Source organism: Dromiciops gliroides, chromosome 3 (genome assembly GCF_019393635.1).
Source record: "Dromiciops gliroides isolate mDroGli1 chromosome 3, mDroGli1.pri, whole genome shotgun sequence".
Taxonomy (NCBI): domain Eukaryota; kingdom Metazoa; phylum Chordata; class Mammalia; order Microbiotheria; family Microbiotheriidae; genus Dromiciops; species Dromiciops gliroides.
In genome coordinates this window covers 650,542,436-650,559,942 of record NC_057863.1, presented here as the reverse complement: position 1 = coordinate 650,559,942, position 17,507 = coordinate 650,542,436, and the positions used below count along the sequence as shown (strand labels likewise).

At 52.7% G+C, this 17,507-nt stretch overlaps 2 protein-coding genes across 2 annotated transcripts in view; one reads left to right on the top strand and one right to left on the bottom strand.

Annotated features, from left to right (window-relative positions):
• Positions 1–3,396: 3,396 nt before the first annotated feature.
• LOC122748261 (formyl peptide receptor-related sequence 4-like) lies at positions 3,397–4,458 on the top strand. Its single transcript, XM_043993927.1, has one exon. It carries the CDS (start codon positions 3,397–3,399, stop codon positions 4,456–4,458), a length of 1,062 nt encoding a protein of 353 aa, XP_043849862.1.
• Positions 4,459–7,355: 2,897 nt separating this feature from the next.
• Positions 7,356–17,507, bottom strand: part of LOC122748616 (serine/threonine-protein phosphatase 2A 65 kDa regulatory subunit A alpha isoform-like) — a 28,587-nt gene continuing 18,435 nt past the window's right edge. The window contains 9 exon segments of the mRNA XM_043994355.1: positions 7,356–7,749; positions 7,871–7,962; positions 8,211–8,353; positions 8,559–8,713; positions 9,823–9,883; positions 10,521–10,694; positions 11,197–11,331; positions 13,115–13,185; positions 13,315–13,429. Of these exon segments, the coding sequence (XP_043850290.1) occupies positions 7,733–7,749; positions 7,871–7,962; positions 8,211–8,353; positions 8,559–8,713; positions 9,823–9,883; positions 10,521–10,694; positions 11,197–11,331; positions 13,115–13,185; positions 13,315–13,429 (963 nt within the window). The 3' untranslated portion in view covers positions 7,356–7,732.

Genomic DNA, 17,507 nt, shown 5'->3' with positions numbered 1-17,507 from the left:
AACATCATATTTGTGTCATAAAGGAATTTAGTCAAACTCCTTCTTAGCCTATTTTTCCAAATAATTCATATTGGAATTAAGTGTTCTTTCAATGTTCGGTAGAATTCACTTGTAAATCCATTAGGCCCTGTAGATTTTTTTCTTAGGGAGTTCATTGATGGCTTGTTCAATTTCTTTTTTCTAAAATGAGCTTATTTAGGTATTTTATTTCCTCTTCTGTTAATCTGGGCAATTTAAATCTTTGTAAATATTCATCTACTTCACTTAGATTGCCAGATTTATTGGCATGCAGTTGGGCATAATAGCTCATAATTATTATTTTAATATTCTTCTCATTGGTGGTGAATTCACCCTTTTCATTGTTGATACTAATAATTCAGTTTTCTTCTTTTTGTAAAATCAAACAAAAGTTTATCTATTTGATTGTTTTTTCACAAATCTAACTCTTAGTTTTATTTATTAGTTCAACAGTTTTCTTACTTTCAATTTTTTTTGGGGGGGTGGGAGTGGGGCAATGAGGGTTAAGTGACTTGCCCAGGGTCATACAGCTAGTAACTGTCAACTGTCTAAGGTCAGATTTGAACTCAGGTCCTCCTAAATCCAGGGCTGATGCTTTATCCACTGTGCCACCTAGCTGCTCCTCTTACTTTCAATTTTATTAATCTCTCCTTTGATTTTCAAAATCTCTAATGTGGGATTTAGTTAGGGATTTTTAATTTGTTCTTTTTCTATCTTTTTAATTGCATGCCCAATTCATTTATCTCCCTTTTCCCTATTTTACTAATGTAAGCATTTAGAGATATAAAATTTTCCCTAAGTATTGCTTTAGCTACATCCCATAAATTTGGGTATGCTGTCTCATTATTGCCATTCTCTTTTATGCCATTCTTTAGAATTAGATTGTTTAGTTTCCAGTTAATTTTTAATCTATCTTTCCATGACCCTTTATTACATGTAATTTTTATTGTACCATGATCTTAAAGGATGCATTTAAAATTTCTGCCTTTCTACATGTAATTGCGAGGATTTTGTGCACTAATACATGGTCAATTTTTCTGTAGGTGCCATGTACACTGAGAAAAAGGACTGTTATGCCCTGGCTTTTCAGCAGTTTGCATGCTGCCCTGGGGCTGGAGGCCTCACACTGGCCTGCTAACCCAGGACCACAGGGCCTTGGTTGCTGACCTGCACTATGGCTAAGAGCCTCCTTCTGGCTTGCCCAGACACCACCTGTGCTAGGCTGTGCTCCCCTTTTATCCAAGTGAGACAGAGAGAACTTTCCTTAAGTCCTTCTAAGTTATCTTGGGCCGGAAAATTGTTTCACTCTTGTCTTTTTGTGGATTCTGTCTCCAGATTGTTTTTTAGAGGCTTGATGTAACATTGTTTCTGAGGGAAATGGGAGAGCTCAGGCAACTTCCTGGCTCCTCTCCACCATGCTCCCCCTTTAATCTTTTTTTTTTTTTTTTGGTGAGGCAACTGGAGTTAAGTGACTTGCCCAGGGTCACACAGCTAGTAAGTGTCAAGTGTCTGAGGCCGGATTTGAACCCAGGTCCTCCTGAATCCAGGGCCAGTACTCTATCCACTGTACCACCTAGCTGCCCCTTCCCCCTTTAATCTTAATGTCTTCCCTCCAAGATTTCCCTCCATTGTAAGCTATCTGTAGCTTATTTGCTATCCCACATTAGATAGCGAATGCCTCAAGAGCAAGAACAATTTTTTTTTTTGCTTGCTTTGTATCCCTAGTGCTTAGCAGAATGTCTGGTACACAATAAGCACTTAATACTTGGTGACGACATTTATAGAGTTCTTGATAGTTCAAAATTTATGCTGTTGCTGTTGTTCAATCATTTCAGCTGTGTCCAACTCTTTTTTTTTTTTTTTGCTGGGCAATGAGGGTTAAGTGACTTGCCCAGGGTCACACAGCTAGTGTTAAGTGTCTGAGGCCAGATTTGAACCCAGGTCCTCCTGAATCCAGGGCCAGTGCTTTACCCACTCTGCCACCTAACTGCCCCCTGTGTCCAACTCTTCATGCCCCATCTGGGACTTTCCTGGCAAAGTTCTTAGAGTGGTTTGCCATTTTCTTCTCTGGGTTATTTTACAGATGAGGAAACTGAGTCAAACAGGGTTAAATGATTTGTCCAGAGTCACAGTTAGTCTTTCTGATTCCAGGCCCAGTGTTCTCTCCACTGTGCCACCTAGTTGCCCTTTTATTATGTATGTTATCATATTTAATACTCATGATAGCCCTTTGAGATGGATAGGGTAGGGAATTTTTTTTTTCCATTTTACTGATAAACTGGTCTAGAATAAGGAAGCAACTTGTCCCAGGGGTGGAGGTAGAGTGAGAGTGTCCTCTTCAGTTCAAGGCTTCCTCCACTAGACCAAGCTGTCATGTGAATTCTGTTCTTTGCACCAAAGGAGGAGAAAATCATTATCTGCACAGGAAATAGCATGACCCTGTAGCGAGGAGAGGACCCCGGGCTGTGACTTCCTTTTTCTGCTCTTTTATCAGATTGGAGCCTGCCCTGCCTGTGCTCACAAACCTTTGAGCAGCAGCAGGAAAGTCCTCCAGAGTCCTCAGTAATCTGGGTAGTCATCGTCACCAGGTGAGAGTGTGGGCCCTGGGGACCCTGGGGAGAGGGAGACAGGATGCTCTGGGCATCAACCACGGGGCACAGATACAAAGGGAGAGGCTGTGGGATGCAGACATGTGGGAAGAAGGAAGAACATGGCATCTGGGGTCTAAAGAAAGAGCAGGAACCAAGAGGAGAGATCTGATTATGACCTGCAGTCTTTGGTCAGAGAACCGGAGGGTTCATCTCTAGCATCCAAGTCCAACACTCTCCTTTTACAGATGGAGAAACCGAGGCTCAAAGATGAGCACTGTCTTGCCCAAGGTCACAAAGACAATCAGCAGGAGTTAGGGCCCCAATCTGTGTCCCCTAACTCCCAATCCCAGGCTTTCTCCAGGGCTCCATTCCTTTTCGATGGGGCTACTCTAAGGTTAGTGGCTTACACATGAACAGAACCCCTAACCCCACCCTCACCCCACCCAAAAAAGTTAAGGAAGTCCAGAAACAAGCATATGGTAAGATCGTGTGGATTTGATTTAGACCCAGGAGAAAAAATCAAGAGCCCTCATTTTAGTTTCTATTTAAGTTTTTTCCGTAAAAATCCAAAATATTGGGGCGGCTAGGTGGCGCAGTGGATAAAGCACTGGCCCTGGATTCAGGAGGACCTGAGTTCAAATCTGGCCTCAGACACCTGACACTTACTAGCTGTGTGACCTTGGGCAAGTCACTTAACCCCCATTCCCTAGCAAAAAAAAAAAAAATCCAAAATATTTCTATTATACCACATATAGGTGCTCAACTGATTGGCAAGTGAACAAGTCCCATGGAGACGGCGTCCCCTGCTCCAGCCAATTCATCCGAGATTCCCTCAGACCCTTTAGCAGGGGCTAAATTTGCCCTCCACATGCTGTTCTTGATCATCCTTTCGGCGACCTCCATCCTAGGCATGATCGGCAATGGATTGGTGATCTGGGTGACCAGCTTTCGCATGCCCCAAAACATCACCAAAATCTGGTTCCTCAACCTGGCTGTGGCCGACTTTACCTTCACTGCCTTCTTACCCATTAAGGTGGCTACTTTAGCCTTGGGCCACTGGCCCTTAGGCCAACTGGCCTGTAAACTTTACCACACCCTCAGTATGCTCAATATGTTTGCTAGCGTCTTCCTGCTGACCCTGGTCTCCGTAGATCGTTGTCTGTGCATCCTCCAGCCGTTATTGGCTCGGAACCACCGCACACAATGTCGAGTAACCCTGGTGGCCATCGGGGCTTGGGTCCTGGCACTGGGGTTCTCTGGTCCCTACCTGGTATATCGAGAGACACACACAGACCCCGTGACTGGGCTCACCTACTGTTACAACAACTACAATGCGTGGCCTGAGGTCACAGAAAACTGGATGGAACAGATAGAGCGGGTAATGAGGAGGTACCGGATTCAGGTGACTGTCAATTTTGTGGCTGGCTTTGCAGGGCCCCTGCTCATCATTTGTGGCTGCTCTGGCCTCAGTGTTGCCAAGCTCAAGGCTGGAAGGCAGTCAATGAGGTCCAACCGGCCCTTCCAGGTGCTGATAGCAGTGGTCATGGCTTTCTTCTGCTGCTGGTTCCCTCTGCACCTGGTGACCATCTGGGAGCTGATCGCCAACCTGAAGAACACCCAGGGCCACGGCCTGCTTGCTTACCTGTCAATGCCAGCCTTCATCCTGGCCAGTGCCAACAGCTGCCTCAACCCAATTCTCTACTCCTTCATTGGCAAGAACTTCCGTCAGCATCTCCTGTGCTCCATGACATCTGTCCTGCAGCAGGCCCTGGAGGAAGACTCAAAAACTGGCAGGACTGCTAGGAACACAACCTCTGAACTTCAGGAAATCAGGCCCTTGGGGCCCTGAAGGTCCCCAGCAATGAGCCTTGCTCCTCTGCATCCATGAAGGTTGGAGGAGCCAGCCTGCTCCTGGCATCTGCTAAGTACCATCATTCTGTCTGTAGATCTTTGCTTCTGCTATCTTTAAGTACCTCGGGAGGACCCAGGAAAGTCAGAGATTCTAATTTAGCTGAGGGAAGAGGGGGAGGACTACCAGGGCTACCTGTAAGACAAGTTACTGGATTGGTGTTACAGCTTTTCTGTTACAAAAGGGCTCCATTTTGGCTTTGGGGCATCAGTCTTTTCAGAAATGGCAATAAGGTAAGAATGTTTCAATCAAATTTAAAATGTGTTCATAGATGGATCTGCTACATTTGGCTGATTATTGCAGGTGTTTTGCTGATGGTCTTTATATGTGTGAGGCTGAGATGGAGAGACAAGGGGAAACAGGCAGGAGATGAAGGTTGTGTACCAGCCAATTTGGCTAGAAGGTACTGCCAAAAAGCATTTATTAAGCATCTACTACATGCCGGACACTGTGCTGAGCACTGAGGATAGGAATAAAGGTGAAAGACGGTCCCTGCTCTCAAGGAGATCATGCAAACTAGGTTCCAACAGGAAAAAAAAAAAAATGGGAGATGTTCCCAGAGGGAAGGCACTGAGGTGAGGGGCTGGGGAAGGTCTGAGGGAAGCCAGAAGACGGGTGAGGAGGCCCCCAGGAGGTGTGAGGAGACTGGAAGGGCAGGGAGGGCTTTACAAGCCAACCAGAGCATTTTTCTAGTTTATCCCTTGGGGTGACAGGGAGCCACTGCGGCTTCTCAAGGAGGGGGACACGCTCAGAGCCACGCCTTGCTTTTTGACGGCCAAGCGAAGGCTGGACTGGAGAGAGGGAGACTCGAGGCCAGGAGAACCACTGGCCGGCATGACATTGAGAAGGGGGCACACGAGAGGTAAAGGGAGAAACAGGATTCGACGATGGATTGGGTCTGGGGGGTGAGGGAGGAGTTGAGGATGGCACCTGGGCTGGGAACCGAGATAGCTGTGAGGGTGGGGGTGCCTTCAACAGTAATAATGAAGTTATGGACAGGGAAGGGTTTGGGGGAGTTCGGTTTTGAGTCAGATATACTGTTGCGGGGCGCTAGAGGGCACCACAGGGCACTGAGCACTGGCCCAGAGTCAGGAAGACCTGAGTTGTTCTCAGACATTCACTAGCTGCCTAACCCTGGGCAAAGAACTTCACCCTGTTTGACTCGGTTTCCTTATCTGTAAAATAAACTGGAGCAAGAAATGGCAAAACACTTTAGTATCTCTGCCAAGAAAACCCCAGATGGGGTCACCAAGCGTCAGCCATGACTGAAATGAATGAATACACTAGAAAGGGTCTAATATAACCCTCTCAATTTACATATGGGGAAACTGAGGCTGAGCAAGGGTAAGAGACGTGTGCCAGGTCTCAGGTACAAATTGCTGGAATTGGACCCCAAGGCCTCTGGCTCCAAAGCCAGCTCTCTACCCTGGGGCACCGGAGACTTTGTGCCCAACTGCCCACTTCACAGATGAGGAACTTGAGGCCCAGAGGGGGAGGGCCAGGTCTCTGCTCCCCAGTCCCCATAGGGAAGGGGAGAAGTGAATACGGCAGCGGCTCCTGCTGCGCCCCGGCCCCAGCTCTGCCCTCCCCGCATTTCCCCAATAGCAGAAGATGACTGGGCCTGGCAACACACACAAACACTCACAGACACACTCACGGACACACACACTCATTCACTCACTCTCAGAAGCCTGAGGCCATTCACTCCCTGGTGAAATGAGGGAATGCTGGGGTTATCCTGAAGGTCCCTGCCTCTAAGGGCTAGGTTGATTTCATACAACTTACCATATGAAAAATACTTTCTAATAAACTAGACAACACTCAATACCTAATGAGTGGAGCAGAGCTGGGTGGTACAGACCTAAGTGGAACACCGAGTGTGGAGTCAGAAAGACCCGAGTTCAAATCTAGCCTCAGACACTTACTAGCTGTGTGACCCTGGGCAAGTCACTCAACACTGTTTGCCTGTTTCCCACCCCCCTTCCCCCCTGTAAAATGAGTGAAGGAAATGGCAAATCCCTGCGGTATCTCTGCCAAGAAAACCCCAGATGGGGTCACGGAGTCAGACACGACTGAATGACCACCCCCTAATGAGTGTCTACAGGGCTCCCTGTCTTCTGTGCTCAGGGCCGGTCTGTGCCACGGCTCCTGCTGGGCCTAGGGTGCCATATTTAGATAGACTCACTTCAGCCTGGGCCCTCCTAACCCAAAGAAAGGGCCCTTCCAGGAGGGCCTGTGCTAAGATGGAGCCCAAGGTGGCTGGTGTTGGAAGGCCAGGGGAGGGCTCATCCCCATGAAGGTCACCTCACCAAACACAGCCCCACGTCCCAGTGTGGGCAGCCTGCTTTCTGAGCCCCGCCTTCCAGCTCGTGCCCTCTGCCTTGACCGGTAACCACAGGGCACAGAACAGCCCCCTGCACAGGGAACCACAGGGGAAGGCTTACGGCGCTAGCTCTGGCTCTGTGTCTGTGAGGCCCTGGCCAAGTCACTGCACTTCCCTTGGTGTGCTCTCAGATGAGGGCACCGGACTGTGACCCCCAGAGGACGTTCCGAACTCGGCCAGGATTCATTCATCCAGCACCCGCTGCTCTGGGTGGGACGACTGTTCCACATGTTCTCAATTCCCTTCATTGTACTAGACTGCCTTAGCCATCCTCCCCACCGGGGCCTGGAGGCACGAAGAAGTAGGAGGTACCCCCCAACAGAGATGAGCCACCCCACCGTCCTCCTCCACAGAGCAAGGGGCCAGGGCTCAGTGGCATCTAAGAGCCTGGGAAATGAAAGGGAAAGGTCCTTTCTCACCCTCCCCACCCCCGGGTGAGACACACAAACCCAGGTATTTCCATCCATTTATTTCTCCGTGAAAAGAAAAAAGGAACAAAATTAAAACCACACAGTTGACACGATAAACACCCACATTGGGGGATATGGGGAGAGCAGAGGAGGGAAGGGGCCGGGGACCTGGGTGGCCCCCATCCTGCCCTGTTGCTCCTGCCCTGCGGGCAGGCAGGCAGACAAGTCACTCTGTCCATCCCCCCAGGGCCCCCAGCCCGGTGCAGCCCTCCGTCCCTGGGAGAGAAGGGAGGAAGGAGGGGAGCCGTGCTGGAGAGGGGGGGGAGCCAGGGGTCAGACCATGCACTGGGAGTCAGAGCCAACGGTGCCCCCCGCCACCCAGGGAGGGGGCAGAAACACCGGCTCTTTTCCTCTTCCGTCATCAGGCCAAAGACAGAACTGGGTGAGACAAGAGAGGAGAGAGAGAGAGGGACCCTTTAGCGAGCTCAAATGCAGGCCCCGTTGCCCCAGGGCCCGCCTCCAACCATCCCTGCAGCCCCGCCCCGAGGGCCGGCCCTACCACTGAGCGCCTCCTGAGCAAAGTACTTGACATCTACATCTTGATCCTGGGTCAGCTTCTCCAGGATGGGCTTCACCTCGCTCTGCAGCGTGCTGACAGGAGAGAAGGGGGCATAAAGGTCATAGAGGTCAGGCTCTGAGGGCTGCGGGGGACCAGCCAAGCAGCCAGAGATCCTGGGACTCGGGGAACAAGGACAGGTCGGCAGTCTGGAAACCGCAGAGGAGGGCGATGGGGGCTGGACATCACTCTCCACGGCTGGTATTGGGGAAGGGTTCGATTCCGGACAAGGGCCGAGTGGGACGAGGGCTTTCTCCCGTCCCCAAGGACCCCACCTCCTCACCTGTTTTCCAGGATGGGCCCGATCTTCTGCAGGGACTTGGCCACATTGAAGCGGACGTTGGCCACAGGGTCACCCGCCATGCGCAAGACTGTGGGTAGCATGTGTTTGGTGGTGATGTCCTGCCCACAGACCTCAGATAACACCTGGGGAAAGGGGAGGCCCTGGTCTCTTCTGTGCCCAACCACCCGGCAGGCCTTTCCCACTGCCCCTCTACAACCCCACAGCCCTCCAAGGAGGCTTTCCCGTGGCTCCCAGTGGGCCAGGCCCCAGGCCCCCCAGCCCTCTCCCAGTGCTCTTCCCCAAGGAGCCCGTCTTTCTCCTTTCCAATGTGAGGTTAAGGGTTCTCACGTTGATACAGAAGAGCGTGGTCATCCGATGCAGATAGTTGGGGTCCCCAGACATGGCCAGGACCTTGGGGATGATGGTGACGTGGGCCCAGTCCTTCCCAAACTTCTCCACCAGCTTCTTAAGGTTGCTGGTAGCTGCCTCACGGATGGCATATACTGGAAGGGGGAGGGGGAAGAAGGTAACATGGGTTTGTACTCCAAGTAGAGGGAGCTCAGAGCCCAAAAAAGGACCCACAAAAACAAAGAGGAACCTCAAAACGTCATGAAGCCAACCACAAGAATCCCTGAGGGCACAGAGAGACTTAGAAAACCATATACAGGCAGTATCTACATCTTATTATGTTTCTATTTTGTTAAATATTTCCCAAGTGCATTTTAATCTGGTTAGGCCGGACTGGGGAGTGTTGCAGGCCACAATGCAGTGCATGTTTGGCACCCCTATTTTAGAGAGGAAGCCAAACCCCAGAAAAGGGGAATGCAGTTTGTCCAAGGACACACTGGAGGCCTCACCCGCCCACCCGCGGACCCCCTGCCTCCCCAAGCATCCCTCCAGCTCCTTCCTCCCCAAACTCTGTAATTCTGTCTCCATCAAACCAACCCTGCCTCTGAGGCAGCCAAGGGCATGTCAGCCCACACCCCTACTCCCTGACATGCCCATACCTTTCCACACCAAGATATCCTTCACCGCCGCCGCCACCATGTACATGCTGCCCCTCCCTTTAGACAAGCTTCCCTGTAGTCCTGGCACTTATAGGAACACTTAATAAATGCTTTTTCCTTCCTTTCCTTCCCTCCTCTTCTTCCATTCTTCCTCTTTCTTTCCTCCCTCCCACAAAGCTAAGATTTGAACCCCTCTCTTCTCACTCCAAATTCAATGACCTTTCAGGGACACTGCCCTGGGTGGGGGTGGAGACAGTCAATGGCGAGGACTGTAGGGGGTAAACAGGCTCACAGGGCTGTCCTCCCAGGGGTCATTCTGTCCACCTGCCCCAACTACTAGCAAGTCAGTCCCTAAGCCAACCAGATGGAGGCCTGGGGAGTCAGAGAACACTGGCTAGAGAGATGTCCCTTCCTTCAGGCTGGTCGCTCTGGGCCCAGCACCTTGGAGAGCTCTCACTACCGTCCTCTGCTCCTCTGGCCCAGCCCAGCTGCTGAAGAGAAGGGTCAGCAACACAAAGATGGTGGTAGAGCCTGCAGGAAAGAGGACCTGCTGCCTAGCCTGGCCCTGCCCATGTCACCGAGGCCAAAGGGCCCCTGCTACTCACCATGATCCACCAGCCAGGCCATGCACAAGGAGTTCAGTTTCTCATCAAAGAACTCCACCCCCTGAGGAAGAGAGGGAGAGGGAAAGGAATGAGAGGCCCAGCCCTAGGGATGGATGAGCTGTCGGAAACCAAGACGAGGCCCAGGTCCAATCACCACCATCCCAGCTTTGCAGGCAGAGGACAGAGCCAGCAGCGACCTCAGGCCCCAGCGCCCTGGGCATGAGGGCCTGGCTTCGAATCTAGCTCTCTTCTTTGCAGAGAACTATGGGTATGGAACGCCAAGTACAACATCAGACTGGGATTCTGCCGGACTATTTTTTTCCTCTTTGTTCAAGGGAATAGTTTTCTGGGAACCAGATGGAAAGGGATGGAAAAGTCTCCTGGGAAAATGAAGATCGCGGGGGGCGGAAGGTTGGGCTCGGTGGCCTCTGGGCTCCTTCCCTGTGATAAATTCTAGGACCCTCGATTTTATCCAAACCTCTGCCCTCATCATCTCCATTTCAAAGAAGAGGAAACTGAGGCTCTGGAAGGTTACAGGACTTGCCCAGAGTCACCCGACTTTACGTGACAGAGCCCAGCAGGCCGCATCTGCTGACTCCCAGGCCGGCTATCCTAGCCCCAGTCAGAAACCCCGATGCCTGTCGCCCGGGGCCAAGGTGAGGGCCCCTTCTTGGTACCCTGCCTCTCCTCATACTCACCAGCTGCCCGGCCAGCAGGGGCATGTATTCGATGATGGCCAGCCTCACCCGCCATTTGGCGTCCTCTGCCAGCTCCACTATAGCAGGGAGGAGGGACTGGGACAGCTGCCGGATGCCAATCACCTCATTCACACAGTCCAGGTTGGAGATAATGTTCAGCCGTACCTCGGGGCACTGAGGGGAGACCAACGAATGAGGGGGCGGGAGCAGAGGTGACGGGCAACCCCATCCATGCCCACTTCCAAGTACCTTAGGCTGCACCCCCTCCCTCCCCTCTCTTCACCTCCTACAACCTGACCCAGAGTGAGAGGGCACATGTGCTTCCTGGAATCAGTCACTAGGCAGAAAAACTCAGCCCATGCAAGCGGCTCATCCCTAAAATACACACACACACACACACACACACACACACACACACACACACACACACAAGAACTAGTGTACGAGTGTGACATCATTTCCAGAACCAGCCCCATCCCATCACTCTCCTGTGAATGCACTAACTCCTCCATGCCCATCCTCATCCTGGCACATTCAGAAGGGGACAGGACCATGTGACCAGGGTGGCAGAAAGCAGGTCTATCTCCTCCCTCGCTCTGGACCCTTAATCTTGAGATCCATGAGCCTGTGACCTCCCACTCCCCTGAGTCAAACACGTGGTCCCTGGCACACTCACCTCATCCTTCAGCTGGGCCAGGAAGAGAGGAAGGAGGTGCTCAATTGTGTTGTCTTTGCCCAGAATGGGCGAGAGACCCATGATGACCGAGGCCAGGGCTGACTTCACGTGCTGGTTGGCATCTGACACCAGCTCCTGGAGGTGGGGAAAAAAGGTTGAGACACACCCCCAGTGGTCCCCTCTGGCCTCTGGGGCAATACCCCTGCCAGCCCTGCCCAGCCCTCTGAAGTGCCGGGAAGCCCAGCAGCAGGCGGGAGTCCCAGGGCCTGTTCTCCTACTCAGAGTTAATCAACCAAGGCATGTCGTCTCTGGGTGGAGCTCCGAGATTTCAAATGGGTGAGGCCGTGCTGTCGCTAGTGCTAGTTCCCAGGAGGTGAGAGCTGTGGAGGCTCAGTATCTGGTCACCAGGTCAGAGGATACTTGAATCAGGGCAACTGGTCAAACCCTTAGAGATGAGGAAATGAGCTGAGACCTGTTAGAAGGCCTGCCCAAGATTCCCCAGCCAGTCAGCGCCAGGGCCAAGGTTCAAGTCCACTGGGCCTCAGAAAAGGTCAGGTTCAGGCCCAAAGACTCCCAGAAACCTGGCCTGAAGCACCTCCTCTCTCCCCACGAGCAGGCTTGGGCACAGGCATCAGCGAGCATTCTGTTCCCGTCCCCCAACCCCAAGGCTGCAGCCATCTCTATTTTAACAGCTCGCCGGGAAAAGACCGCAGAAGTCACTTTCTAGCCACAAAGGTTCTTTCCAACACCACCAAGTGTCCATCTGCCTCTGCGCTGAGCAGAGCCAGACACTCAGGAGGCTCCCTGTCTGAGAGCAGCAATGACAGGCAACCCAGAGCCTCCCACGGGAGCCTCCACCCACTAGGCTTTCCAGTGCAAGTTGGAGGATGCATCCCCTCCCCACCGTAATTTCTCTTCTTCAGACCCTGTACTCACACATCCTTCATCTGATCCTCATATGCCCCGGGCACTCCCCCTGGGCACTCTCACAAACGCCCTTCCTGCACAGAACACCAGTCCCCACTGCCAACTTCCCAGGCCCCCAGATGGGGACCCATGTACCCAGCCTCAAAGAACCACCTCCACTCACTCTAGGCACCACCCCCTGACCGCCCCACTGTCCTGCTCAGGACAGACAGACCCATAGACTAGAGGGTGGGGGCTAACATTCTAGTGTCCCGGGTCCCCTTGGGCAGGCAGCATGCTGAGGCCTCGGGACCCCTGCTCAGTAGTAAGCCTTTTAAAGGCATCAATGACCTTAGATTACAAAGGAAATGAATTATGTTAAAAATGCTGCTATCAGAACATTTTGGGGAGAGGGGAGTGGAGGGGAGTTCCCAGGCCACAGGTTAAGAAGAACACTGGGTCTGAAGCCCAAGATCTCTCATCAGGCCGCCTCTATGACCTTGTCAACACCCCGCCAGAAGCTGCTCTGAGCCTGCTCAGCTTCCTCCGCCCTGGGAAAGGACCAGCAAGTTCCTCAGCTCCTCTGAACCTCAGTTTCGCCATCTGTAAGATGGGAAGAGTAGTGCCCTGTCTTCCCAAGGCCAGAGAGCGCTGCTGATGGAGGAGAATCCAGAGTTTCCCACGAGCCTCCCCTTCTGCCACACCAGCACATGCAAACGCTCCTTCATTCTGGTGTTTCTAAGTGCAGAATGAGGCACAAAGGCAGCTTGGCCCCCATGTCAGAGGACCCAGGCCAGGCCCATCACACTGACCCTACCTCCGAGGCTGTGTCTGCACCCATAACGTGGAGATCTCAGAAATGGCTCAGGAGGACCTAAGAAACCGAGCCTGACTCCCTCATACAGATGATGAGTGTGAGGCCCAGGGGGATGAGACGATGTGAAAGAAATGCCAGAGGAAAACAGGAGCCGGGCCTCGGCCTGGCGCCCCCATGCTCACCCCATTCACCCACCTTGATGCAGGGCAAGATCTGGGTCATGATCACGTTCTCCCGGCAGTCTGAAGAGAGGTTCTCACAGAACTCTGCGGGCAGAGAAAGGAAAGAAGCCTGAGCGACATCTGCCACTGTGACCCGTGCCCCTCCCTACACATTTGGCCCGAGACCCTCCTCCCCCAAACGCCCCCCCCCAGCCCGGGGGCCCCAGCACCGACCTTTGACCTTGTGGGAGGCCGCCGCCCTCACCTCGGCCTCACAGTCTTTCATGAGGTTCTGAAAGGCAGGGACCAGGTCTGTCTTGGTGATCTCCGGGCCAACCGCCTTCTGGAGCTGCCAGGGCACAAAGGAAAGCACGGATAGGTGAGGAAAGGCCCGGCCAGGCCGGGAGGCTCGGCCTCTGCCCCGCCCCGGAGGAGCTGAAACTCGCCGGCCAGGTCAGGCGCTGGCCCCCCTCTCAGAAACCAGTTACTGCAGAGCGAGGATCCGGGGACTCTGGGCTGAATGTGAAAGGAGGGAAAGTCACACTGGATGGATGGGCCCCAAACCTCCTCACAGGCTTGCTGGGAAGAGAACACTCCATCCACCAAGAAGCGGCGGAAAGGAGGGCGAGCAAACAAGCGAGGGAGGAAGGAGGGCGACAGTCACAGAGGAAGCAGCGCCCCCCCCCCCCCCCCAGCAGGGTCCATGGGGCCTCTCTTCCCTATCAGGATGTAAGCCCCTGGAGGCCGCACTTACTGGCGCCTTTTCCTTCATTCTAACAGGAACAATCACGCTGCTCTCACATCGCAAAGCTCTTCAAACATCAAGGCCCCGTGGGGGAGCACTCTCTTCCCGCTAGTCCTGCTCTCTCTCTGTTGCTGCCGTCTCTGAAAAGCGGGCTCTTCACATGGCCCAGAGGCCGGAGAAGAGAGAGAGAAAAGCCCCACACGCACATAACTATTTCTTAGCAGGGCTTCTGGTAGCAAAACCACAGCAAACTAGTCAGGATCCAACAGCTGGGCAACTGGCTACCCCAGCATGTGACAGCAACATAAGGGATAAAACACGACGGTGCCCCAAGAATCAAGGAGTATCAAGAAGCCAAGGACGATGGGGCAGCCTTGTGGAGACTGAGGCAGGGTGAGCAGCCCCAAGAGGATGCTCCTACCACGATAAAAGGAGACTGAGGAAGCCAGCAGAGCTCCCAGCACGCAGGGGGCCGTCCTGACTTTAGACGGCCGGGTGAGCTTTCTCCCAGGGAGACAGGTGGGGCTCTGAATGCCAGAGGAGGTCCCATGCCCGACGTGGCAAGCTCAGCGGGACAAGGACCCCCACTGTAACAGCCCCTACAAAGGGGGAGGCTTGTGGGGCAGCTAGGGGCGCATTGGATAAAGCACTGGCCCTGGCGACAGGAGGACCTGAGTTCAACTCCAGCTCAGACACTTGACACTAGCTGTGTGACCCCTGGGCAAGTCACTTAACCCTCATTGCCCTGCCAAAAAACAAAAGCAAAAAAAAAAAAAAAACAAAGGGGCGGGCTCGCCTCCAAGACACTTTTGGGGGACTTCCTTGGGCCTCTTTGGCACAGAGACCGTGCTCTCTGGGACCAAGCAGACGGAGACAGAGGCTTCTTCTCACACATAAACGTGCTGCTCTCCAGACTAAATAGCCCTCATTCTCTGAGCCAATCCAGTCTGGCAGTGACCCTTGTGCCCTTTCATTACCCTGGGCCCCTCCCTCCTCAGCTCGCCCTTCAGCTGATCAACATCCTTCCTTCTGAGATGTGGTGCCTGAAAACAAACACAAGCCCCGAACTCAGGTGACCTGACCGCAGGCCGGCTCAAACACCCGGCTTCCTCGATGCAGCCCATTCCATCCCATCAGTGTCTTTAGCTCCCCCAAGCACTTTCTGAGACGAACTGCTGCTAGCAAGCTCAACACTTCTCCCAGGCTGTTCCCCACAGGTCTAACCAACCTCCTGCTCCAAGAACCTTCTGGAGCTCCCCAGTGCCTCTGAGATAACATACAAACATCTCAGCGTGACATCTAGAGCCTTCAGCTACTTGTCTCCAGCCTCTTAAGACCTGTTCCTATTACTCACTTTTACATACTCTCACGCCCATGTAAAACAATTTGGGGGAGGGTTAGGGTTAGGGTGCGATCCCTAACCCTAACCCTAATGGCCTCATTCTTCCCTTACTGTCTCCCCAACAGTTATTCTAAGGCTGGATGAAGAAAAGATCACATTTGACCATGGGCCATCTGAGGACCAGCACAGCGAGGCCCAGAAAGTTAGCTGTGTGGCGGTGCATTCAGGGGGTCAGTCACTGGACGCTATTTCCAAGGCCCAAACAAGGAACGGAGAAAGCCCAAGGCTTGAGAAAGCCTCTCTGTCAGTAACTAGCTGTGTGACGTCGGGTCTATCACTTGACCTCAGTTTCCTAGAGCTCACGAACTATCTTCTGTGCTGTGAACTGACTGAAATACTCAATGGCAAGAGTGGCCACACTGACACAACTCCAGCTTCTCCGGCTCCTGAAGTGACTTAGGACCCCGTGGTCTCCAGTGCCCAGAGAAGGGACTTCCCAGGTCTGTGCACACGGCCCTCAGAGAGGTAGCCAGGGTAAGACCCAGGAGCCAGCTCAGCACTGGGGCTTGCAGTCCTGCGACAGAGCCCAAGCTGGCACCCGCTATCAGGAGGCACAGACACTGTAAGGAGGCCCCAGTGAGAGCAAGCCTGGATTATTCAGAGCTGCCCCAAAGTTGGAACGGCCTGCCTCCAGAGGGTTTCCCTGCCCAGCACTGAAACCTCTTCTCCATCTCCCTGAGGCCTGGCTTGAGCCACATCATTCCCCTCAATAGAATGTGCCACTGGCTTCCCTCTCAGGCCCCATTCCGTCTCCTGCCTCCGTGCTTCCGCAAAGACCATCTCCCCACACCTGGCACACATTCGCCCTCACAGGGGAGGAAAGCTTCTTACAAAGCAGCGCCACCTCCAAGGAGAGGCAGCTCCTCATCTCCCCCAGTGGCTACCTTCCCCCCCTTCCTCCCAGGTAAAATGATCTTGGTCTATTTGCACCTCAGTCTATGGGGGTGTCTTGCCAAGTGAAGCTCCCTGAGGGCAGGAAGTGGAATTTCACCTTCACCTTCCCGTCCACCTGCAGGGCCGGGCAAATCACCGTCGTGTAATAAGTGCGTGTTGGCTAACGGAATCCACTCCACAGAGTTCCCATGGAGGGGAGATACTTGGCTCATCTTCAGACATCGCTACTTGTCAGGGGACTCGAGCAGGGCGTTCCAGGCACTAGATGAGAGTCCAGGTCCCGTCCATGGCTCCCGCACTCTGATTCTGCCATGGGGTCCTCTCCCTCCTCCCATGATGAGCAGCAGCCATCCGAGTCTGGGATGAGAAGGTATTTCCAGATCTCTCCAGCTGCGTTTCTGGAATGGTGCTTCTGCTAAGATCCACCCTAACAGCCTAGATATGTCTGGAGAGTCACAAGGAACAAGGAGAGGCAGGGGCTGTGCCAGCCCCACTAGAAGCATGGCAAGGAAGAGGAGGAAGGGAGAAAGCAAGTCAACAGGGCAAAACTCCCTTGGCCTGGAGGAGATCACACAAACCCTTCTTAAGAGGTCAACTGTACCTAGGGAATTCTTGTTGGGAAGGATAATATAATAATGCAAGTCACAACTTTACCTCAGCTCCCTGCTGGGTAACACCCTACGTGCTAATCTGAGAAGGGACTGCTGGGAATCTATTTCTTAGCCTGGGATTTGGCAACCTCTCAGAAACTGGCTCCAATCATCATTCCGGTGGACAGAGAAATACACCAGACCTGATTCTCACCAGTGGGAGGGAGGCTGTTACCACAATGACAACATACTTAATGACAGAAAGCGGTAAGGGATCTGGAAACCCATCCATGTGTCAGACATGTCAAGTAGGCACTGGAGTAGATTATATAACTTAGTAAAATGTCATATCACCAGCTTATATTTCTATAGTACTGGGCAGCTAGGTGGCACAGTAGATAAAGCCACGCCCTGGATTCAGGAGGACCTGAGTTCAAATCTGCCCTCAGACACTGGACACTTACTAGCTATGTGACCCTGGGCAAGTCACTTAACCCTCAGTGACTCATGAAAAACAAAACAAAAATTTCTATGGTTACTTTAAGATTTTGCTCATAACAGCCCTATGAGGGAGCTGAAACAACCATTCCAATTTTACAAAACAGGAAACTCCTTCTCCATTGATAAATGGTCAAAGGATATGAACAGGCAGTTTTCAGATGAAGAGATTAAAGCTATCTATAGTCATATGAAAAAAATGCTCTAGGGGCAGCTAGGTGGCACAATGGATAAAGCACCAGCCCTAGAGTCAGGAGGACCTGAGTTCAAATCTGGCCTCAGACACTTGACACTTACT

What these genes read in the sequence shown, in the direction of transcription:
- LOC122748261 (XM_043993927.1), top strand. Translation starts at nt 3,397, where the DNA reads ATGGAGACGGCGTCCCCTGCTCCAGCCAATTCATCCGAGATTCCCTCA.